The sequence below is a fragment of the Theropithecus gelada genome, chromosome 12 (genome assembly GCF_003255815.1).
Source record: "Theropithecus gelada isolate Dixy chromosome 12, Tgel_1.0, whole genome shotgun sequence".
Classification (NCBI taxonomy): domain Eukaryota; kingdom Metazoa; phylum Chordata; class Mammalia; order Primates; family Cercopithecidae; genus Theropithecus; species Theropithecus gelada.
The window spans coordinates 103,670,645-103,695,913 of record NC_037680.1 but is presented as its reverse complement, the minus strand read 5'-3'; the positions used below and the strand labels follow the sequence as shown (position 1 = coordinate 103,695,913).

The following is a 25,269-nucleotide window of genomic DNA, read 5'->3' as shown; positions in this document are numbered from 1 at the left end:
TTGTAAAGTGACAGTATCTCAAGGTCAGAGGCAGGCAATAACTTGCAAGAATCTCAAATATCATGAATCTCTTAAGTTACAAACTTTCGTTTGATTTTCGTTTTTAGAATTTCCATCCAGGCACTAAACAAGTTACCTAAGGGGGAAATAGAGTGAGAGAAATAAACAGTAATTTCACAACTTCCTGGCAGAAACCCTCACTGGAGGTGGCTGAGCAGTGTTTTTCAAAACACTTAGAGAAGGGATCCAGTTTCGCATCCAGAGAGCTACATAGCAGAAGTGTTTTTTCTAGGGTTTTGCTTGTGTGTGTCTCTTTAAGCAACATGATACCATTGATTTTATGACACTCCTCTCTTCCTAAGCAGCAATATGTATTATGACCAAATTTAATTATTTCTATATTAGCAACATTTTAGTTTTTCTAAAGTATAAATCATATATCTAAATCTGCCAATTCATCTGTCATCTGAGCAAGATGTCAAGATCATTCTCTCTCTGCCCCTAAATACCGCAGAAGAAAAATGTTAGCACAGACACATCCAACGCAGACCTGTAAAAAGCACATGGCCAGATTTAGTACTAGTTACAGGGACTCCTTGGTGACACTTCTTTGTTGTGTGGGAATCTTGGGCTTTGGGTACCAGGTCACAGCATTTGATGCAGTGGGACATGTCTTCAGAATGACAAAAGCCCCAAAGTCTCTATCTCTACCAGCAAATGCTTTCCATCATTCTTTCCTTGATGTGATTCAAAGGAAAAAAAAAAAGACCTACAATAGTATCAATAAGCAGCAGGCACTAGTGTCCATGTGCACCGCTGGTGACGGTATAAATGAGCTTCTCTTTCAATCCACAAATATTTATCGGTTCTGACATTCCAGACAAAGCACTTCTCAAGGCACTGTGAGGAGAGAGAAACAGATGGTTCCTGCCCTCATGAAGCTTACAATATAAAGATAAAAGACATTCTCTCATTGCAGCATAACCAGCACTTCCAAGTGGTATGTGGAAACTGTGTTGATGTGGTTGTGTCTGTTATAGGATTCAGATGGGGGCTGGATGAGGAGGATCTGGATGGACCAAGAGAAAGGAAAGAGCTGTTCCATGTAAAAGTACAGCACAGAATGTCACAAGATCAGGAACACTCACAGCCTGAGTGTTACCAGCCTCTGTGATGAGACTAGTTACCAGCCTCTGTGAAGGATAAATGGGGCTGAGGTCCAAAGGTTGGTTGGAGCCCACTGTTGAGGCTAATGACTTTGACCTTTATCCTTTGGCAGCAGAGAGCCAATGAAAGGTATTTGAGATACTGAGTGGTGTCATGAAAGTGAATTTTAGAACACTAAGCTGGAGTTATGTAGAATTGAGTGAGGAGGTATTATAAGTATTGAACAGAGCAAATAATTGAGATATTGAGACGCTAAGCTGAGCATCTGTGATTCTAAAATACAATACTAGCATCCATGAAAAAAAAAGAGAGAAAGAGAAGAAACTTACGGAATGACTGCAATGATTCATGGGAAGGGAAAGGAAGTGTGTGTGTGTATATATATATATTTTTTTTTTTCTTTTTTTTTTCCCCCCCCGACTAATTGACTACTATTCTTTACTGAATACTGAATCTCTCAAGAAAAACTAAGACTGGGAACAAGGAGGCCAGGTCTGCCAGCTTCCCCATTCTTGCTCTGCCTTGCAGTGCAATTTGCAGGGTAGGGGGAGGTGGTCCTTCTCATCCCTTTAGCTTGCTTACTCCCCAGGCAGCAGGACATGTGCCAAATAGGTAGACAGGTTCTAGTTCTACTCAAACTAGTTATTTACTGCAGCAGGCAATTTAAAAGGATGGAGGAGGTCTGAACAATTATGTACAACTTTGGAATCACAGGCAATACATTCAGAGTCATTAAAAGGAAGCAATTTTAACTATTCCCTCCTCTTCAGAACCAGGTAAAGATTCTGCATTAAGAGGTCTCTTAAGTTGACTGACCACACCAAACTGTGGGAACCAGGGGCATAACAATCAGGGTACTATTATTAAATAAACCAAATTAAAAAATTAGCTCCAAGTGCTTATTCCCTACTAGAGATAATTAGTCTAATACACTTGCTCACTTGCTTTTGTCTTTCTCAATCCAATTCCAGTTCGTTGGCGTAACTTTAGGGATTCCTTATTGTAGAGGAAAATAAAATAAAATGGACATTCCAAACAATAAGCACTTGTTACAGGCAAGTCTATTAACTAAAATAATTATAATAATTTCCAGAACATCTTTATTATTGTGCTAAAATAACTGGTTTACATTTATAACTAAAATGACCTTTCTCACATCACTAAGATGTTCCACTCCACAAACAGCCATGCATATCACAATTTTACCACCTAAAATCTAATCCTATGTCTTTGTATCTGACAAGTCAAACAGAGCAAGGAAGTACTACTAGTGGACTCAAGTGATATAAAAAGATAAAAAATAAAATACTTCCATATACAGTGATTGGACTCTTAATACAACTGAAAAAATACTTTGGTGAAACACTGACATTTAATGAGCCTTTGGGGTTGGAAAGGGGAGATAGGGAGTGAGTGGAAAGATAACTAAGACTCAGGTCTCATTACAGAGTCATTCACAATCCATGTTCCCAGGTAGAAGGCACACCTTTGTGTAGCTGTGCACAGATAATAATAGGGGCAAGATATAAGTGTTATAGCAGAATTACCAAATGCTATAAAAGTGACACGCAAGAAGTTACTTCTACTTGGGGCAACGGGGTCAAACTTACAGAATTTTGGAGAGAGAAGTAACATTTAGCTTGAATATTTTAATTTTAACACATTTAAAGCTTCTAGACTCACAGGTACAATTTATATTAACACACACACGTAAACACGTCTTCCAAGACAGTAATATAAAATTATAAAAATGAAGAAAGCAAAATCCCATGGACTCCACTCCCAAAGATGACCCCTGCTAACATCTGGGTATATTTTCCACATGTTTGCTTTATGCATATGGAAGGCATATCTTTTATGTGCATAATCAGAAAACTATATAAATTGTAGATCAAAAAACGAAGATCTTTTCCTACTTCTCTATTTTAAAATATCTCTGTGACAGTAAGACATCAGTGATCTTCTGACTTTTGTCCTTTTATTCATGGAACACAAGCACCAGGAAATGCCTTAAATGACTCAGACAGACAATCTGTGGATTGTAACGTTGCGGGGCCCAAGGGCGTGTTTTGGACATTTGGCTAGGACAAGTGGCTGGTACAATGGCCAATTAAGAGGCACTTTTATGAGGAAAAACATACTTTCTGCAAGATAGATCTCTAGTGACCAATCCACCAAATGCCTTTGCTCTACTCTGTATGTTGCATCTGCTGTTACTTTGCTGGTTTGTTAAATGATGTCCTATCTTCTGGGCACACAAGCTGCCACTGGGAAGTGGCTGGGAACCTACACTGCTGGTGTCACTGATACTAACGGTGTGTGTAGGAGTCTTCCCCACCTTAGGTCTTTCTTACACTTCTTCAATGAGACTTTCTATAAAGGCAGAGCAATACCAAAGCAAAGCAAAAGCCCTGCAAACACCAGCCAGATGCAGGGGCCCGAGGTGCCGAGGTGCCGGGGTTGGGGAGAGTAGGACAACATTCGGCCGAGGCAGCCACATCCTGTTCCTGGATAGCCGCAGTGGCAATGCGCCAGGAGGACGCGGGGATGGCTCCACACCCGCTGCCAAGTCAAACATGGGGCTCTCCAGGCAGAATGAGGGACTAATCTTCCTGACTGGTGAAAGTAAAACCTCCTGGTGAAGGTCACAGTCTTCAAAAGCAGACCAAAGCAGAGGCATTGCTGAGTCAGCGGTGAGAGGAGGGAGTGTGGAAACTGGTCCCTTCGTGGAGGAAGTGACCTGTTTATGAGCAAGAACAAGGCCAGGAGAAGGCCCACTCCCAGCAAGCTGTGAGTTGACTCATAGGGGCCATGGGAGGACTGTCCCAGGCGATGTGAGCAGTCTGGAGCAATACCGGTGTACTCTGCTTTTGTTTAAAATGAATTAGGGGCTTCAGGAATGAGCCAAATGGGCAATAATTACACGAATAGACCATGTCTTCCCAAGACGCCACCTCACTGGTTATCGAATCTGTGAAGCCGCTGTCTCCTCATTTCTTCTTCTGGTGAGAGACGAAACCCGTAGGGTGGTGGGCTATTTCTGGTATTTCCTGTAGCGAGAAAGCCAAAGGAAAAATCAATCGTTCTGACATTACAAGGCGTGTGTACCCTAGGATTCCAAGGGAACAAAATGATAGCTTGGGTGTCATCTTTATTTTAACACAAAACAGAAATATAACAAAGATTTTTCAACTTCAGCTGTCAGTACTAAATTTCAACATCAAGTAAATATTTTTAGAGTGGTTCAGCCATGAACCTGATTTGACTCATTTTGAGGCTTCTTGATAATCTTCCCACTTGTATTTTTCCTTCCACCGTGCTCCATAATTTGCATCATTCAGGCTTACATAGTGTCTCAAGGGCTTATTGTCTTTTTTTTATATACCCATATATAATTTGTTGCCACCTTTACTAACTTCCCCCACCAACTAGGCTGGTTTGGCTTCTTCTGATCAGCCTTTGGGTGTTCTTTTTCTTCCCTCTAACATGCTGCCTCCTGCACCAATGTGGCTAATCAGAATCATGCGTGATTGAAACACACAACCACTGGAGCAGAGTTACCATACTGATCAATATCTGGGCACGCAAACAAAAACGCAGGCATCATATTTCAAGATCATATGAAGGACTGTGGAAATCGTTACTGAAAAGAGTTTCTCAGGGATGCAAACTTACCAAAAACACAGTTTGTAATGATACAAGAATTTTAATCACTATATAAGAAAACATTCTCCCAGGCATCATGAGTAGTAATAAGGGGAGAAAAATACATAGTCCTTGATCTCAAGGAACCAGCAACCTAAAGCTAATGAAAGAGCTTCAATATTCCCCATGAGGCAACCGGGAAGATGCATCACTGATAGATACGGGTAAGTAGAGGTTTACTTCTAAGCATGGGGACTGAAAAGGCTGTACCTTTTCACTACTATAGCTCTGCTGACCCTGGTAATTTGCCCTGAAAGGCTCTCTCCCATCACCTACATCAACCAGAAGTCTTACTCTCTCTTGTAATGCTAGGCCACCCCCGATGGAACCAACAGAATAATTCTCCCAATTCAAACTCTTCAGCTTTCAGCACCTTCCGTTTGGTTGTCTTCTTTCAATCCACATCCTGCCAGATGTGTAGGCATTTCTGGACCATTCTTCTCTCTCCTACCAGGATCATAAGCTCTAAAATGGTGGGGGATCCCTCTGACACGCCTCCCTCTCCCCAGCGTCTGGGACAGTTCTGAACACACAGTAGCTATTCAATAAGTGTATGGACTTGACTCAACAGCACCTGCTTACGACTTCCAATGCTGCCCAGTGAGGTTCTGAAACAACTCATTCGGGACCAAATGTTCTGGCAGCACTGGCCTGGCTGGGAAGGGAGGGTGGGCAAAGCACAGTTAAGCCAGGAGGGAAAGCAAGTGAACAAACAGTCAATCCCTCTTGCTTATTGCCCAAGAGTGGCACCTTTTCAAAGATGTGTCCATTTATGTATAAGCTGACATGGCAACAAACCATAGTGAAAAGATGTTAGAGAAAGCAGTGGGAAACGGAGTCTGTCTTTTCAATCCACAGCTGAAGTTTCCGTTGTCAAAGAGAAATTCAAAAAAGTAGTCAAAGCCAACCCCTTTTTTATATTTTTGCTTCTCTACTGATGAAGATCCCAATGCTTCCCCAGAACTGACTCTCCTTTCCTGTTGAGAGCATGGGAGAATTATACCTCCCCAACCCCTTGTACCCTTCCTGACTAGAACACCCCAAAATAAACAGGGCAGGCCTAACCCCCACACTCACTCCTGCTGGATAAATCCCTACTTCAAGGCATTTTGATACAGTGAAAAATAGACCAATTTGTTAACTTTCATTAAAGATGATACTCAAACATATTATAGGCTTATAACACTTTTACCATGAAGATTTTATGAATACTGTAAGATTAAAAGTTAAAAACCTGGATACCGTTTTTGCCATATGTATTTGTAAAGGAATCTCTCTTTGTTCAAAATGGTAAATGCTTTGAAATTACAAATTCATGAATCAAATCACCATTAGTTGATTGCTTAAAACTATTTTATATGATGAGATCCAAATTCTCCTTTTCCTTTAACAGTTGTTTTTAAAAAGACTGGTCTTAATTGCACTTGTGAGTGCAGGCCAGGACTTGACACCTCATTCCAGATGGACTGGGAACTCTTAGAACTAGCCGCGGGCAGAGTCAGAAGCAAGCTCGACGTGGCACCCTGACTCCGGGTCACAGGGCAGAAACCCATGGAGGCTGAAAGACTTGCTCAGACTCCCAGAGGGCAACACAGAGTCCTCTGGTGTTTTCTTTAGCGTTTCTTCAAAAGAAAAAGCCTGCGGATTAATAATTTCCATGAAGGGAACTGCATGGAGGAATTAGAAGAGGCAGACTGGGAAGGTGCCCGAGGTCCAGCTCTCAAAAGGAGCAGCCAGCACACACAGCCTTGGACCCATTTGCAGGGCATTCGAGGAGAACCAGGGCTGAGCCAACCAAAGAAATGCCACATGCTGAAGCAGAAAACTCATGTCAGGAGAACAATCATCACACTCTTCTTTATAAAGCCCTTTCAAGGTGCCCTTTTCCACTTAGCTTTTACTCCCAATAGAATCATGTCAGTTTTGCAGATGAGGAAACAGAGGCTCAGAAGGTGTTAGGGACACATCTGAGGTCACTAAGCTAGCATGAAGAACAGCAAACCTTCTGAGTCTCTTCCCACTTTCCCATGTGGCCACCAGTTCTCACACCGAAAGTGTTCAGGGTTGCACCTCTCACCATCCCCGCCCTTCCTGCCCAAACCCAGTGTCCCTTTTCTTCACGGATATGGACATGTGGGAAGCTCACTGCTATTTGAAAACAGAAAAATAAGAAGGTCCAGTCTAAGTTCTCAATTCTGTGGGACTCTGATGATATCAAAGACGTGAATCTAAAGTTCCCATGTGGGTCTCCTTGAATTCCACTGGCTGCTAGCACGGTTTGGCTTTCTAGGAGAACCAAGAAGGCGTTGGGTATAACAATACAACAACCCAAACCACAATAAAGCCCAATTTGTAATCATGCCAGCTCTTAAGGTATTTTAAATCCTTCCAACTCAGTGTTTTTGATATAAAAGCCATCTTAATTCTCTGAAGAATGGCTGAATTGCTTTGTTTCCAGCTCTGAAAACTACACTGTTCTGAATATGAGTTGATCTGGGGGGAACGTTTTTAAGCATAAAAACTTATTTCGAAGACAATCACAAAGTTGATGTCAGCCACTAGTCTACACCGACTACTGTGGGTGTGCTTTGAGCTGGAGCCACACTCGGCACAAGACTACCTGGCTGTCCACTCAGTCTCAGGTATGCTCTGTCTTCTACTTCCCCACCATTGCATTTATGTGTCAAACTATTTCTATAGTTTCCACTTGTGTCATATGATCTATTACCTGTCTTCTTAACCTCCAGCATTCTCTGCAGGCTTTCTCGAAGGGTCTTACCTTTGTGTTTCTGATATGTACAAGCCTCCTTGGGGTGGTAGAAGGAGGCATCCCCATGAGTGTAAAGGAAAAAGTGTTAGTAGGGAATTAGGAGACAGTTTCCCAACTCTGCCTGGGAATCATGGAGACACCCTTCACAAGGTGCTTCGTTTCAGCAGTCTCCAGGTGAATCCTATGCTTCGTTTCAGCAGTCTCCAGGTGAATCCAATGCTTCATTTCAGCAGTCTCCAGGTGAATCCTATGCTTCATTTCAGCAGTCTCCTGTTGAATCATATGTGAGAGGAGGCTACTGAAAAAGGGGACTTCCAGGGTCCTTTCCATGACTCTGAAGTTTGACAACCTGTGATTAAATCCCAGCTCCTCCACTTTTTAGCTACACATCCTTGAGCAAGTAGGTAACCCTCTTGCTCTTGGTCTTAGTTTCCTTGTCTATAAAATGGGAATACTGAGTAGTTCCTTTGTTTGGCTGTTGAAGGATTAGAAGAGATAATGCACATAAAATGATTAGCTGGATGCCACATGACAGTAAATGCCGGCTGAACATTGGATGGTATGATTGTTCATCTCTAACATCATCAAGAATCATGTGCTAAATGTCTATGTGTTCCTATCATTAACTCTGTATAAGAGATATACAAAATGGGCTGGGTGTGGTGGCTCATGCTTCTAATCCCAGCACTTTGGGAGGCTGAGGTGGGCGGTTCACAAGGTCAGGAGATTGAGACCATCCTGGCCAACATGGTGAAACCCCGACACTACTAAAAATACAAAAATTAGCTGGGTGTGGTGGCACGGGCCTGTAATCCCAGCTACTTGGGAGGCTGGGGCAGGTGAATGGCTTGAACCCGGGAGGCAGAGATTGCAGTGAGCCCAGATCTTGCCACTGCACTCCAGCCAGGCAGCAGAGAGAGACTCTGTCTTTAAAAAAAAAAAAAAAAAAAAAAGATATACAAAATGACAAAACCTGTGACTTCTTAAAATACAGAGCTCAATTCTGTTTGCAAACCCTTTGGCAGTGCTTTGTACAGTGTTGAGTTGCTAGTTACTAAATATCTGTCTTCTAAGAAATAGATATAAAAAGGTAATTAATGACTTTCATTAAGCAGCACACTTTAGTCACATGAAAGAGCCTTTGGGTGACTGACAGAGCTGGAGTGTCCAGCCAAGATCTTCTTTTCTCTGCTTAGTTAAATCATACATTGGACATTTACAGGCCTGCGTGAAACGGCCCTGCTCCAAAGAACTTGGTATAGAATATGAGTATTTATGAGCCTTGCCTCCGTATTCTTGTCAATGGAGGTCAGCCCTCAATTTTACTCAAAGCAGCAGTGAACATGCTTCAAAGAACCTCAGGAACACTGCTCGTGTTAAGATGATTTACCTCAATTACAGCACCAGTAGTAAGATCACAAAATTTATTGATTTGTGGTTCTTGATGAAAAAATGTTCAGTCCTCTACCCTTATGTAAAATGCAATAGCCTCTGCATTTTACATCTAAGGGAAGAGAAGCAATTTTGTCCAGATAAGAATTGCTAAAAGGAGCACCATGAGTTGATGGCCATTTTCCCTACTGTTTGCCATCCGTGTAAATCTAGACGTTTAATTTGCTGGTATTCATAGATCCTGCCCATGATCTGATGAACACACTATGCCATGCAGTGAAATTATACTGAAGTCGCAGGATAGCATAATATCTCTCCCTTAAATTAGGGAGCTAAAGAGGCAATCACTTTTTTTCTAAACCAGGAAACCTCTAAATAAATCACCAGTGTTCTCTGGGATTTCTATTGTCAGATGAGGGCAGCAGCATGGGACCCATGTTCTCTCTTTCAAGAATGTTACTTTATTAGCATTCCATGAGCTGCAAAGCTTCCAAAATGCCTCCTGAAAGGGTGGTTGTTAAGTCATTTACCGTCAAAGACCAAAAAGGCCTGGAAGGAACCCCAGGTCTAACAATTTAGCAAGACATTCTTTGGAAAGGGGAGATGCTTAAAGGCAGTAACCACACTTTATGTTTTGACTCGCTAATTATAATATTCTCTCTATAAGTAGTATGAAATTAACTTAAAATGGTATAACTTTCATACAAATGGAAATTTCAGTATGGTTTATGATAAAGGCAATATTTAGATGTGACTTGAGAGAGCAAACATTCACATTTCTATCTCTTCAATCAATCAAGACTGCAACAGTGGAGATTCCCTAATTCTGAAATAATATCTGGAATCTCAAAACAAGAAGCCTTGAAACGGAGATCTCGGCGATTTACAGTGGTTAGCACTCTGCATTGTGAAATACAGATCAACTCAGCCCCTAGTTTACCACTTTACCTGTTGTACTTTTCTCTCCCCTCCAGCTGGTTAATTTTGGAGACCGTTAATGAACACAAATGACTTAAAATCAACAGGCTATACTCCAGGTAACAATCTGACTAACCTATGACATCAGGTCCACTATGTCAGGTCAGTGTTTCCTGCAATATAGACAAGATATGGTCTGACTTCTAGAATTCCCCCACCTCCCAAAAAAAGAAAAAAAGTCAAAGGGGGACAAAGAATATTTGTGGGACAACTGCTACATGCTCATTCTATTTACTGCCCCACCCCCCACTACACCTTGAAGTGTATAACTTGATTCATTTTCACAAACTGGATGTGTGAGACCAATATCCAGGTGAAGATACGAGGTTATTTCTGAAAATACCAGAATATTTCCCGCACTCATAAGCCACCACATGCCCCCTTCCAGTTACTATACCTCGATACCCAACAGTACCCATGATCCTGATTTCTAACTACAGATTTTTTCCCTATTTTTGTCCATAAGTGGATCCATACAATATGTACACTTTGTGAGTGGCTTAATTTTACATTATGCTTGTGAGGTTGATCCATATTGTTATAAGTGGTTTCTATCCTACTTATCCTTCCAAGTAGAATTTCCTTGTCTATTTTATAGGTGAGGAATTGAGGCTTAAAGATTTGAAGCAACTTGGCAAAGCCAAATAGCTGGTCAGTGGCTGAGTCAGGAACTCAAACCTAGATTCCCGTCTATTCTCCTTCAGACATGAGATGTTCCAGTTGTCTTCCTCAGCCCCTACATCAGCATATGTAAACCTCCAGAATGTATTATTGCCTTAATTACGACTTGGAGACAGGGTCTGTTTAAAGGACAGCAGAAACAATGCATCTTCTGCCTTAAATAAGGCTCACTGCAAATAGTAAGGCTTTATTTTGGATAACTGGATGCATCTAGAATTAGGATCTCCTTTGACAAGGAGTAAGGTTTGGCAATAGATAGGTCCAGCTGCAAAAGTCAGCCTTGGTAGTTAACTCTCAAGTATTTTGTAAAATAGAGAACAGTTTATAACTTCTTACCGGAATAATTCTCCATGCTCGTTCTATCTCTTAATATATCTGTATCTATGCATATGAGGTCTGTAAAATGATACAAAAAGTATGAAAACCCTTCAGAATATTAAAATCCCACCTTCCTCTCAGAAGCTCCAGGGCCAATGTGTCTGCTCAGAGGGGCAGCTTGAGCCCCCGACCTCTTCTGATGTTTCTGATGCAGATTCCACACCAGTCCGCAGAGAGGGCCAGCCTGGCACAGTGTGGGCAGCTGCTCTCCACCTCGCATGGCCTGAGTCTTTGCTCAACTCCACTCCCGCGACCCTGCAGCCTCAAAGGATTCCTGAGGTCCAAACTGCAGCCTGCTTCAGGCTTCCCAGGCATCTGGGTCCTTTGTCTGTTCTGATCTTTATCTTGGGGTCCAGGAGACTTGCCATTGTCTCTTTCCGGCCTGGTTTTCCTGAAGATGTTCAGATGGGGCATAGGGGCAGGGAAGGCCAGAGGAAGAGACTTACAGTGGTCTCCTCAGGGCCCTGATATGAGTCCCACTCCCAACCTCTTGCTTCTTGATCTTGAGATTGTCTTTGGGTAAGTTTTAACTTCATTATTTTAAAAAGACAAGCGTAGTGAGGGCAACAGTGTTTAAATGATAATACACTGAGGTCAAAATAGAATAAAATATTGCCTCCTCCTGAAACACACCGGGTCCTGGCCCTGCTGCTTGCCACCTACTATGACTTTCATCCTAAGAGAATGGCAGCAGCTGGATTCTCCCATTCTTAGCTTTTAGCAGCCCTGGCCCTATGCATAGAAGTTTCCATCAAACAGCAACCATTGCCCAGTTTGCTGCAGTGGTCCTTAATCTGAACCGTGCACAGAAATGAAGAACTGTTCAAAATGCAGATTATTGGATCCCCTCCACCCCCTCACCACAGATTCTGATGCAGTAAGTGGTGGTTGGAGCCCAGGAACTTCATTTTAATGAGCACTCAGATGACTCTGTTGCAGATAATGTATCAAGTCACTGAGAAATGCTGTGGCAAATGAATTCACTTCAACCAGATGTGGGTTCATATCGGGGCTCCACCAGGATCTGACACAGGTCACTTCCCTCCCTGGGCCTCAGGCCCCTCATCTGTACCCAGAGGGGGCCTGGACCTCTGACTCCCACACAGAGATTCGAGCGTCCATGACTGTTTGGTTCCCAGTGAGACACAGGGGTCGGGTGGCAGACAGACGGGAGAGTGCAAATGTGTCACAGCAGCAACCCGCCTCACTGGCCAGCTGCCTGGGCAGCTTCTCTGGAGACTGTCGCCTGTCCCACCAGCTAGCTGCTCATGACTTTTGGCAGCTGGTAGAGAAGCAGTCACGCTATGCTCCTTGGCAATGTCCTCCAACACATTTTGTCTCTCTTCAGTGCCATCCTCCCATCCCAATGTTTAAATTTTTTTTTATTATACTTTAAGTTCTGGGATGTGTGCAGAACGTGCAGGTTTGTTACATAGGTATACATGTGCCATGGTGGTTTGCCGCACCCATCAACCTGTCAATTAGGTTATAAGCCCTGGATGCATCGGGTATTTCTCCTAATGCTATGCCTCCCCTTGCCCCCACCCCCCAACAGGCCCTGGTGTGTCCTCCCTCCCTGTGTCCATGTGTTCTCATTGTTCAACTCCCACTTATGAGCAAGAACACGCAGTGTTTGGTTTTCTGTTCCTGTGTTACTGTGCTGAGAATGATGGTTTCCAGCTTCATCCATGTCCCTGAAAAGGACATGAACTCATTCTTTTTTATGGCTGCATAGTATTCCATGGTGTATACGTGCCACATTTTCTTTATCCAGTCTATCATTGATAGGCATTTGGGTTGGTCCCAAGTCTGCTATTGTGAATAGTGCTGCAATAAGCATACATGGTGCATGTGTCTTTATGGTAGAATGATTTATAATTCTTTGATTTATAATGATTTATAATTCTACCCAATAATGGGATTGCTGAGTCAAATGGTATTTCTGGTTCTAGATCCTTGAGGAATCACACTATCTTCCACAATGGTTGAACTAATTTACACTCCCAAGTGTAAAAGCGTTCCCATTTTCCACATCCTCTCCAGCATCTGTTGTTTCCTGACTTTTTAATGATCGCTACTCAAACTGGCATGAGATGATATCTCATTGTGGTTTTGATTTGCATTTCTCTAATGACCGGTGATGATGAGCTTTTTTTCATATGCTTCTTGGCTACATGAATGTGTTCTTTTGAGAATTGTCTGTTCATATCCTTTACCCGCTTTTTGATGGGGCTATTTTTTTTTTGTAAATTTTTTAAATAAACTTTTTATTTTGGAATAATTTTAAATTTACATAAAAGTTGCAAAGATACTACAGACAAGTCAATTCCCTAAATGTTAACATCTTACATTTGTCAAAACTAAGAAACCAACATTGATACATTCCGTTGAACTAAATTCCAGACATTTAGATTTCCCCAGTTTTTTCACTAATTTCCTTTTTCTGTTCGGGGTCCAATCCTGGAGACCACAGGGCATTTTGCTATCAAGTCTCCTTAGTCTCTTTTGGTCTGTGGCTCTTTCTGAGTTCTTTCTTGACCCCCATGACCTTGACAGTCTTGAGTGGTAGCGGCCAGATATCGTGAAGAATGTCATTCGGTCTGGTTTGTCTGCTGTTTGTCCTCATGGTTAGACTGGGGTTATGGGTTTTGGTGAAGAATACCACAGAGGTGAAATGCCCTCATCACATATCAATGTGCTGTCAACATGACTTATCACTGGTGACGTTAACCTTGAGCACTTAGATAAGTAGTGCTTTCACCAGGTTTCTCCACTTTGAATTGTTTCTTTTTTAAATGAGTTCCAAGGGAATAAAGCTTTGGCCTTTGCCAGTAAGAGTTACCTGGATAAATTGGAAGAGGCAGGGGTGGGTAACTAAAGGTGGCTTTGTCACTCTGTCACCCCCTTCTTGAGTAGGATACAGTGGTTTGGAATCATCCCTAACCTTGCTGGGTTCTGCACCCCTCATTCCAGATGAAGTGGGGTCTGCTAACGTTGGTATGGGTGTGTGAATCACCAGGAAGGCTGTTTAAGAAATAGCTGCTGATTGGGTGGGCTTGCCACAGAGCCCAGGCCGCTGTAGTTTTAATGAGCTCCCGGTTGACTCCCATGTACATCAGCCTTTGAGAACCACTGAGCTAGAGCTCAGATTTTTCTTGCAACTGAAAATATCCACGCGAGTTTCATTCTGGTATTTATATCTGCCAGCAGGTGGAACCAGAGGCCTATGACATTAAATCCACTGATGAAAACTAGGACAAATTCCAGTCAACAAAGCATTCCGCATTGTAAGCAGAATTAGGGTTATTTTGAAACAGATGGGCGCTACAGAGGCTGCTGCACTGAATATTATGGAGTTGTTTATTGTCTAGATGGCCTGAAACCCAGGAATTATTTGCCAGCATCTAGCAGTTACTATGTCATATCAGAATTCTTCCAGAGCAGAGGAGACTGACAAGACACTGGGAGAGATATAGATACAGATACGGATATGAATGCAGATAGTTTAACTATTTCTAATTCTGAATTTCCTCCTGCTATTGTGCATGCTGCCTTGTGTTAGTGAGTGCTTTGCAGGAATGATCCGGAGCCTCCTTAATATGCTAACTCCAAATCAGAGGAGATAAACAGACACAATCTATGGTAATAAGACAATCAATCCTGGATGCAGTAATACTCAAAATGATCTACGTTAGGCCTAACCAGGTGGTACTGGTTACTGGCTCACATTTTCACTCAAACCACCCCCACAACTTGTACTTGTCCCCAGTCCTCCTCTTTGCTTCTGCCCCTCCTCCTCAGCCCCCACCCCAACCCCAGGAGAGCATCAGAAGGGCGGCAGTGAGATTAAAGGCCCATCTAGCTCCCATTCTGACTGTGCCTGATGCCTGGTTCAGAGTGCACACTGCTGTCTAGGGACACTCAGAACTTGGTTTGACTTGGGGGTTTTTCTGCTCTAGCACTGAGTGAATGTACAAGACCAGGGCTTATGAAGTGAGTATTCCATGAGTTCTAGGAATCTGCAAAAGTCTCCAGCACCAGTGGTTCCTTTCAGGAGAATATTTCTAATTCCTTAGCCTATGACCCCAGGGAGTTAGCTGTTGCTGTTCTGCCTGGTATGCCTAGGCTCAGAGAGGTCACAAAGGCTGTCATGGACTCAATGTTTGTGTTCCCTCAAAATTCATACTTTGAAGTCCTAACCCTCAATGTGATGGTATGTGGAGGTGGGGCCTTTGGGAGGTAATTAGGTTTCCATGAGACAGGAGGGTGGAGCCCCCGTGGTGGTATTGGTACCCTTATCAGGGAATGAAGAGGCCAGAGCTTGCAATCTCTGCCATGTGAGGTCACAGTGAGAAGGCGGCCATCTATAATCCAGGAAGAGGGACCCCACTAGAACCTGATCATATTAGTACCTGGACCTTCTAGCCTCCAGAACTGTGAGAAATAAATTTTTGTGGTTTAAGCCACCCAGTCCATGGCGGTATTTTGTTAAGGAGGCCTAAACTCACTAAGACAGCATCTTTGAACTTGGCAGCTTGGCAACTGGTAGTTCAGCAGGTGCCGGCTGTCACAGCTGCTGGGCAGGCCCCCAGTGATCAGAGGGGTGAACAGATGTGCTTTCTGGTGGAGAAGAAAGCACATCTTTCTTGGGACCCTGTCCTAAGTGGTGGCTTCATAATTGCCTGGGACAGCAGCTCCCTTCCCCCAAGGGACACAATGCCAGCTGCATGGCTCACCCTCCTACACGAGCAGGGGCAGTTCCTCCATTCACAAATGACAAGGTCCCCCACACCATTGCATTTTGCCCAGGCGCTCAAATCTCCTGTTCAAATAAAGGTACAAAGAAGCATTTTTGATAACATTTAGACCTGTTTTGTTTTTTTCTCACTCCCTTCCACTTGAGTTTCAAACCACAGAGACGGCCCAATTTCCAGTCCTTCAAACCAAGGGTCAAGGGAATGTTTTCATTGACTTTTGAAATCAAAGACCATTTGAAATTAGCCAACATTTCCCTCAGAAACCTCAATCTTCTTAAAACACTCTTTAACCTTTGTACATGAAAAAAAGTACAAGTAAACATCGTTCCAAGCATTCAAGGAATAAGGAAAAAAAAAAAAAAAAAAAAAAGACAAGCCAGTGGGAAAAGAACTTTGAAAAGGGACAAAAAGTTGGCAACTTCTGCTGAGAACAACCATTCCCAAGTGGTCAAGTTTAGGTCACACTGGACAACTATGGCAGATAACCATGTGTCTAGTAAAACAAGGCTGTTGGGCCTGGGAAAAGAAGTGGATTGAGGTGGCTGGCCCCCAGGGTGGGTGGCCTGACTGACTAGCAGCAAGTAAAGTGAACCACATAAGTGGCCCCAGGTCCCACACCTACCCAATACTTCCATGCCACCTTCCCGCAGAAAACACAGCATTCTTCGAAGGGCTAAAGACTAGATGCTGGATCTAGAACAGTGATTCTCAAACCCACGTCGGGGAGCTTGGTGAGAGGCAGATTCTAGGGTTCTAATGGGAGATTCCAGATCAATGTCTGCTGGGGGACCCAGAAATGTGCATTTTTTAACATGCACCTCAAGTGAGCTGGATGTCCACATGCCCCACTTTGAGAAACTTTGATCACAGGAATGCCATACTGTGTTCTGTGGTTATGTTTGTCTTTGATCATTTGCACTAGCATGGCATTTGGTTTTGTATAAGTAGGTTTTTGGTGACATTTACTATGAGCCAAAGACTATGGTAGTTTCCTAGGTTATGCTATGCTCAACCTTGGATGATGTAGATTTTAAAAGATACCAATGCAACCCAGCTATCTTGAAAAACACAACAAATACAATTGTTAGTTAAAATTCTATTAGTGATGACATTAGAGTAGAAGAAACTGGCCCAATGTAGCTCCCCCAGTCCTAGGAACAAAGGAATTCACCTCTGGATCCCTGGTGCCTAGTACATAGTGGGTGCATCATAAATGCTTGAGGAATGAATGAAAGAACAAGCTAACACACCATTAGGGCAAATTTCCATTTCTGGCCTCAGCCACTAAATAGCTCTGAAATCCTGAGACACAAATAGTGAGGAACAGGTGAGTGGGGACTATAAGCCCATAGACTTTGGAACACAATTCAGTCGATTTGTTTTCTCTATGAAATTTACAAGATTTGCCTGGGCTCTGGGGTTCTGGACACATCAAAGAACATTCAGCAGCTAGAAACAGGCTGAGATATGAGATGTATTGCATCTATTTATGCTGAATGCTGTGTTAAATGTTTTAAAAGTTCAAATTATCTCTACCTTTCAAATACGATAAGCCTGACTGTACATAACTACAGGTCCAGAAATACCAATATCAATGCATAATTACAAAAACAATCCCTGACCTAGGAAATTGTCCCTGAGATTTGTGGTCTAGGAGAACACAGTGGTCCAAAGCCCTTATTAAAGCTGACAGCCACCTGGCATCCATCTTTTGCAGGTGGAACTAGAGGAAGACAAACTGCTCTGAGAAAAACCTGCAATTAGAGTGAGTCATGGCTGGTATCAAAGGTATCCAAATCATCAGGGGCAGGGCTGAGGGAATCACTGGGAACCTCCCAGCCCAACCCTACCACATGTGAGGCCTGTGGCTAGATGTGTGCTTGCTGGGCCGGAAAAGAAAAGAGGGCGGGGGGAAGTTGAAAATATGTGAAAAAGGAACGATATACTCATCAAAAGTATGATAGCCATGAATTTTGAGAGGTAGCAGCTTGTAGTTTAGGAAACCAGGGTGGGCTTCTCCACAAAGGTCTAGATAACTTGGACCATGAGGGCGATGCGACCTTTATCCGTTTGGAGTGGATAAGCTCCACGAGATATGTGGCAGTGAGAAGCCATCTGGAGAAAGGCACAAACAAGCAGGAGCCTTGCTCTCTGGACCCCAGAGCTGAGAAATTCTTATGTGGGTCAGAGTTAGCCTAGAATTGTGATGGCTGGGAAGCCAGTTTCTGTGATGTGAAAAACTGTCTGAGAAGTATGACGGTCATTTTAAAACCATGCTTATTTCTGTATTTGATGGCATTTAACCCTGAGTCTAATTAACCACTTTTTGTGTGTTCTTTTAGGTCTGATTGACTCATTATCCCTCTCTCAAATCCTAATCTTGTGCCCCATTAGAGACTGTGTGTGTGTGCGCCCGCGCATGTGCATGAGTGCATGGATTTGTGTGTCTGCATGTGTGTGTGCTTATGTGTGTGTGCTAATAACTGACAGAGGCAGGGGGCAATTCTGTGACTGAAACCTAACATCTCTTTTTTTTTTTTTTTTGAAGTTCAATAAGCTTATTTATTTATTTATTTATTATTATACTTTAAGTTCTAGGGTACATGTGCACAACGTGTGGTCTCGTTACATAGGTATACATGTGCCATGCTGGCCCGCTGCACCCATCAACTCATTGTTTACATTAGGTATTTCTCCCAATGCCATCCCTCCCCACACCCCCCACCCCATGACAGGCCTGGTGTATGATGTTCCCCACCCTGTGTCCAAGTGTTCTCACTGTTCAATTCCCACCTATGAATAAGAACATGTGGTGTTTGGTTTTCTGTCCCTGTGATAGTTTGCTCAGAATGATGGAAACCTAACATCTCTTACAAACAAGCCCATCCAGTCTCAGGAAGGCCAAGGAGTGTCTCAGACTGGTTTTACATCCTTGAAATGGCCTGCCTCAGTCTCAAACTGAACATAATTAAACTCGGGAATTATTTTACAATAGTCTCTGCTACAGAGAGATATTCAATAACAACAAAAAATGAGTTATTTTACATATCTATGAATAGACATTATTAATAAATTCTAGTAAAATAAAACTTATTTTATGAACAGAAAAAGAAAACCCCAGATCGAAAATTTTAAAATTTCAATCCCAAGTTAGGAACCTAGAATTAGGCTCATCTTGGATAACTGAAGATTTAGATATGGGAAGAGGAATATGTTGCTCTCTGAACTTCATTGGAAGTATCTAAATATGTGCTTTGGCCAGATAAAAAGCTAGCAGAGAAAGGACTATATGGTTTTAAGACAGGAGTCCTAAAGATTTAATCAAATGTGCACAGTAGACTGTGTATGAGATGCATCCAGGATGACATCATAAAAATCATGCATTTCCAGAACACGAGGGCTGTCTTCAGGATGGTAGATCTGACTTGCTCATGTCAGAGATGGGAAATGGAAGTCCAGAGAAGGTAAATGGTTTTGCTAAGAGCTAAGAGGCACAGAACCACATCCCAAATCTCCTGTTTTCTCTTCCAAGCATTTCATTCTGCTTAAAACCTCACTTACCAAATCTGGAGTGGACATCGATGTCTTACAAAGCTGACCTTCTGCTACCTGGTTCTGGTGGGGAACGAGAGTAGGGCACGGGTTCTGAACCAGAAAGAGCTGAGGTTGAATACTGGCTTTGCCTCTTATTTTGTGCCCTAGGAGGAGTTACTTTACTCACTGATCCTCAATTTTCTTATCTGTAAAATCTAGCTTATGGGTGTGTTCTGAGGACCAAATGAATTAAAGGATGTGAGCACCTGGGTCAAAGCAATGAAAGGTAAGTGGTGCCGACTGTTATGTTAATGACCCCGTTTCTAGGCTATCCTTCTCAAAAATGCCCCCACGATCCCTCCGGTTAGTCACACAAGCCCAGACCCTATAGTCTTCCTTGACACCTTCCTCTTCCACTCATCCTGCCCCCAAATTCAATCAGTCGAAACTTGTCATTTTAACCTGAACATTCCCAAATTTGTCCATTCTTCTCTATCTGCCCTGTCACCAGCTCTGTTTGAGTCACCTATATCATGGGCCTAGACCAGTGCCTGAACTGCTGTGATGGCTAATATAGGCGTGAACTAGACTGGCTTAAGGGATGCCTAGATGGCTGGTGAAGCAGTGCTCCTGGGTGTTTCTGAAAGTTGCCAGAGGAGACTGACTGACATTCAAGTCAGGAGACTGGGAGAGGAAGACGCGCCCCAATGTGGGTGGGCACATCCAGTGGACAGCCAGTGTGGCTAGAACAGGGCAGACGGTAGAGGGTACGTAGCCTGCTGAGTCTTCTTGCTTTTCCTCTCTCCACCTGTGTGGGATGCTTGCTTCCTCTCCTCCTGCCTTTGAATATGATGGGCCAGCCAAGTAAAAAGGGCTCCCAGAGAATCTCCAACTGACCTGTGCAATGGGAAGATGGGGTGGGGCCTTGGGAAGTTCGAGCCATTTGCAGGGGGAGGAGCCTGGCCCCTCCTGTTCCTGGGTGGTGACCTGGGATTCAGTTGGTGAGATGGGGGCCTGTTAACAGGAACCGCTCTTGCTTTGCTGAGTGTTTTCCTTTTCTCACCCAATAAATTCTGCTTTTCTCACCTTTCTGTATCCACGAGCCTTATCTTTCCTGGTTGTGTGACAAGAACCCAGTTTTTAGCTGAACTGAGGAGGAAGTCCTACAACAATGAGACTGCAGTTTCTTCAGCCTTTGGACACTGGGACTTTCAGCAGTGGCCTCCTGGGCGCTCTTGGGCCTTGGGCCTCAGACTGAGGGCTACGCTGCAGGTTTCCTTGGTTTTGAGGCTTTTGGACTGGGACTGAGCCACACTAATGGCTTCTCTCTTTCCCCAGCCTGCAGATGGCCTATCATAGGACTTTGCTTGTAATCACTTAGCTGATTCTCCACAATAAACTCCGTTTTACACATACCTGTATCCTATGGGTTCTGTTCCTCTGAAGAACTCTAACACAACCCTAAACCATTTCCCCACACTTGCTCCTGTCTTCCTACCAGCCGTTCTTCACACAGTAGCCGGGAGAGCTTTTCAAAAGCAAACATCTCATCCACTTTACTCTTGGCTTTTATTTTACAGCAAAAATAAAGAATCTTACTCTGCCCAGTAAGTGCAGGGCGTGGCCACGAGCTGCCTCTCAAGCTCCCTTGGGTCCCACTCTCCCCTCACCTCCACTTGCCCCACCCCGCTTCTCCTTGCTTCATGTCCTCCGGCTCTTGGCTCAAACACAACTTCTCCAGGAAAGTGACTGTGTCCTCTGATCACCCCCAATGAGGGTTCTTTGCCTGAAGCTCTCATAGGATCCCCTCTCTTCAAAGCACATGATGCCATGGTTAGTGATTATCGTGAATCTAATCATTTTGACAGTGTGCATTCTCACTGGGTAGTGAGCTCCATGGGGGCAAGGACAGTGAGGGATTGTGTCCACATTCTATCCCTGGGGATGAATAAATAAATTAACAAATGCAGGAATGGAAGGAGGTGTTGAGTGCTAAGTACTGCCTTCATTATACAGACGTAAAGACTGAGGCTTGAGGTCTCATGCCAGAAAATGGTATGGTCCATATGTCCAGGGGTCAGACGCAAGCCCCGTGCTCTTCGTATACCACCAGTTTGCTTTGGACACCACCACAAACATCTTTCCCTGTACCATCCAACCTTTCTTTACTCCAACTAGTGGCTTAGCAAAAAATTAGAGATTTTTAATGGGGGACTAGCAGGCTATAGGAAGGGTTGTAATTGGTACATGGAGAAAAAAGAGAGTGCAAATTGAATATATGAATTAAAGAAAAAAGATGACCATGAAAAGGCACAAAGTGCGTTGCTGTTTAGACCAAGTGTAACAGTGTTCTAGAATTATTTCTATGGATCTGAAGACAGATTAAGGGCAAGTGACTTGGCAAAAGGCCTAGACCTGTTTTCAGATAATTATCTCAGAGTAGAAAAAAATAAGGGCAGTACAAGCTCCAGTGAGGACACTACACCAACATGATGGATCTAAATGGAACACACTTCTATGAGTCATTTATAGCTTTAAATACGATAGAGAAAAGAATGCATAAAACATGTCCAAACAGCCTCTTTTTGATGTGGTGAACTCTTTTAAAACCGCATTGTTCAAACTTACGTTAAAAATGCAAACTCCCCCTGTTTACAATGGTACTATTGGAGGAACTCAATATAAAAGTACAACTGTTACATTTCAAAGACAAGACTTACAACCTTAGAACAACAGGGCAATTCCCAGTGTGAACTTATGAGCTGCTAAACCTCAAAAGATTTCTTCAATTAGCAATGAAGACTCTTGACATATTTGCAGCCTAATATAGGGGCTGCTCTTTATATAATTTGGGGTGTATCAGAACTTTTCCTTACTTTTATTTACCTCGGATGACAACTATTATGCTTCTCCCTGTGCAGCGTTGGATCCTGCTAATTACGCTACAGGGCCAGGATGGTGTTTCACAGTTCACCATCGCTCCTGGGGCAGGCTACAAATTATACATAATGCACTGCATTGTAATTGCTGCATTGTGAACTTCGCTCGCCTTTCCAACACAAAATACCAACATCTAAGTTGTTTTATTATAAAAAACCATAAGGGATTCTTTTGGATTATAAACATCTGAAGACATAACATTCTCATGAATTCCAGCCGGCTATTTTGGACACTCAGTGGGGCAGACAAGGCTGAAAAGCAAAGCAAATACACTTCATATTCGTGTTTACAGAAAAAAAGGAGGCGGCAGTCATGAAGGCAAGACTGTGTTAAATGCAAAACTAAAGGGAGGGGGAGCTTGCTGAAGGGGAGACACAAACTGAACTGGGAAACCAGAGATGTCAGACGTCCAGTGATGCTCCTTGACTTCTCTGGGCCTCAAGTTCCTCATTTCCAAAACAAAGGCATAGAAACAAATGACCACAAAGATCCCTTTTTACATGAAGACAGGCACTCAGGAGAGCAGTGGCTTGTTTCTGAGTCCCATTTGTGGGGCTAGCCTTATCCCAGCCTGAAGGGTAAACCAGGAACCCGAGTCTTGTGCCAGATAAGAGGCCTCTGCCATCTACCCTGTTTGTTTGGGGTCTCTAAGAAAAAGATGATGGCTCTTTCAATGGGAAGAGGGGATCAAAATAAATGAAGCCTCAGTTTTATATATAAAATGCTGCCAAGTGGGGAAAAATACCAGAGCAGGATGGTAGTTACTGAAATTTATCACTGCCCTTGTGCCCCAGGGCCAAGAGGCCTCACTCCAGACACCTACCCGATAGGCCCAAGTCATAGTACCTTGTGCCTACAGCACTTACAAGCCATACCCAGGCCCCCGGTAACGTACTCCTAATCCTCCCTTCTCTCCTCCTCTCAAAGTAAGACAATAGCCTGATGTGTCAAGTTAGACTGGGGTCTCTTCTCTTCCTCTAGACAAGCTTAAGGTAGCGGCAGCACTGCACAGAACTGTGGGTGTTCTTCATCAGTGTACGGTGGTGAGTCTCCTACACAGTGAAGATGGGATGGTCAAAGAAGAGGAAAAGGCAGGGACAGGTTTTGAGGTAAGGAGGTGTGGGTAAAGCTCACACATTTTGATAATTTACAATAAATTGTTACTATATTGGGATACTGGGATACTGCTCCTTTGATGTTGCTGCATGTCAAAGCAGCTGAACCAGACGTCTCGACTTGGACTTGGGAAGTCATTGACTAGGCATCCTCATTTCTCTTTGTCTAGTGGTGTCTCCAGGGGGGTGGGCATATCCAAGATCTAGTACGACCAGAGGACATGGACAAGGTGACAGAGGACTTAAGTGACAATGGACAACAGCTCCACACCTGGACTGCCCCAGAAGCCCTGCTTGGCTGCTAAGTTCGGGTTGGCCTTGAGGGAAGAGCAGGCTGTGCTCTCACACCTTGCAAGTGTCCCTGGTACCCAAAACTTGGGGCTTTGCACCTCTGCTCCAATCCATACTGCGTCAGGACTTGTGACCAGACAGGCCCTGCTATGCTAATGGAAGCAGGAGACCTATTTTCAACTGGAACCATGAGTGTGACTGTCCTCTAGATCTAGATACAGAACACAACACCCTGGGGCCACTTATATTACTCCTGCAGCCAAATGCACTCAATCAGATCCCTCAGAGGGACAAGGTAACCTTGCTTGCTATCTATTGGCGACAATGAAATCTTGCTTTTGTGTATTATCTCTTTTCAAATATTTCCTAAATAATACGTAGTTCCTAAGCATCATCATAACTTTTAATATGTCAGTACACAAGGCAATACTTAAGGAGTTTATGTATAGATCATTGTCGAAAATTCCAAGCCTAACAGATTTTAAAGAGTTCCTTCTTCATGTAGAAATAAATGCATTTCCCTGCATTGGACAATAGTTTGACACCATCTTTAAATCCAAGCAGATCCCCCTGTTCTGTACCAAACTCCCCCTTTCATTAGGAGGACTGACAAGGTTTTCTATCATCTGAATAGGACTGCTTCTGGGTGGCCCCAGCAGGGAAATGAGAAAGAATGAGGAAAATCAAGAAGTTGCTCCCTCTAGGAGCCGGGCCCTCCCTCACCCCATTGCCATTCTGAGGAAAGCAAACTGTCATTGAGTTCGGACCTCCCTCACCTCCAACTTTATCGAGGTCTAACTGACAAATAAAATTGTATAAGTTTAAGGTATACAACATGATGATTTTATAGATGTATTTATAGGTGTGTGTGTGTGTGTCTGTGTGTGTGTGTAGTGAAATGAGTACCACAATCAAGTTAGTTACCTCAGGGGCATCGATTCCACGTTTTCTACATGGTCTTGTTATGAAGAGTTTCTCTTTATTCTCATTTATCATTCTGGGGCACCATATTAAATCTTGGGAGGCCCTAGGAGAGCTCAGATCTGAAAGATTTTATGTTAGAAATGGAACTGCCAACTAAATGGAAGAAGGAGCTGGTGGTTTTAAAAACATAATTTTCTTGCTACCCACTTCCCAGTTCTCTCCACATACCAAGGAATTACTGCTGCAGGTTCACGTGTGGCCATCAGAGCAGTGGAACTAGGTCTTGTCTGTGCCACAGGAGCGCAGCCTGGAAGGGATACATGGCCTGAGAATGGTAATGGGGGCACCAAGATCTCCAGGATGTGCCTGAGCCATGCACTGGCGAGGTACCTGAAAAGAGTGATCTCCAATTATACAGTGACACCATGAGCACTGTACGGTTCACGACTCTCAGACTGCAGTGGGTATCCACCCTGCTCTTGGGTATGGGACACTAAAGAGGATCCTGGTGCCTGGAAATCTATGCAAATCACTTCCATGGGTACATTTCCATTTATTTTACAGCCAAACCGGAAGAATCTAATAACTAGATGTCTCTTTTGTACATCCTTGTTCAATGAAAAAGTGACTCTAAGGA

At 43.3% G+C, this 25,269-nt stretch overlaps 1 protein-coding gene across 2 annotated transcripts in view; it reads right to left on the bottom strand.

Moving 5' to 3' along the window:
• Positions 1-842: 842 nt before the first annotated feature.
• The window catches only part of RHBDD1 (rhomboid domain containing 1), a 160,449-nt gene continuing 136,022 nt past the window's right edge, over positions 843-25,269 (bottom strand). The window contains exon 7 of one of the 2 annotated variants that reach the window (XM_025405173.1): positions 843-4,217. In XM_025405173.1, the coding sequence (XP_025260958.1) occupies positions 4,123-4,217 (95 nt within the window). In that variant the 3' untranslated portion in view covers positions 843-4,122. The remainder of the gene's footprint in view (positions 4,218-25,269) is intronic. The other variant, XM_025405174.1, reaches the window with a different exon arrangement.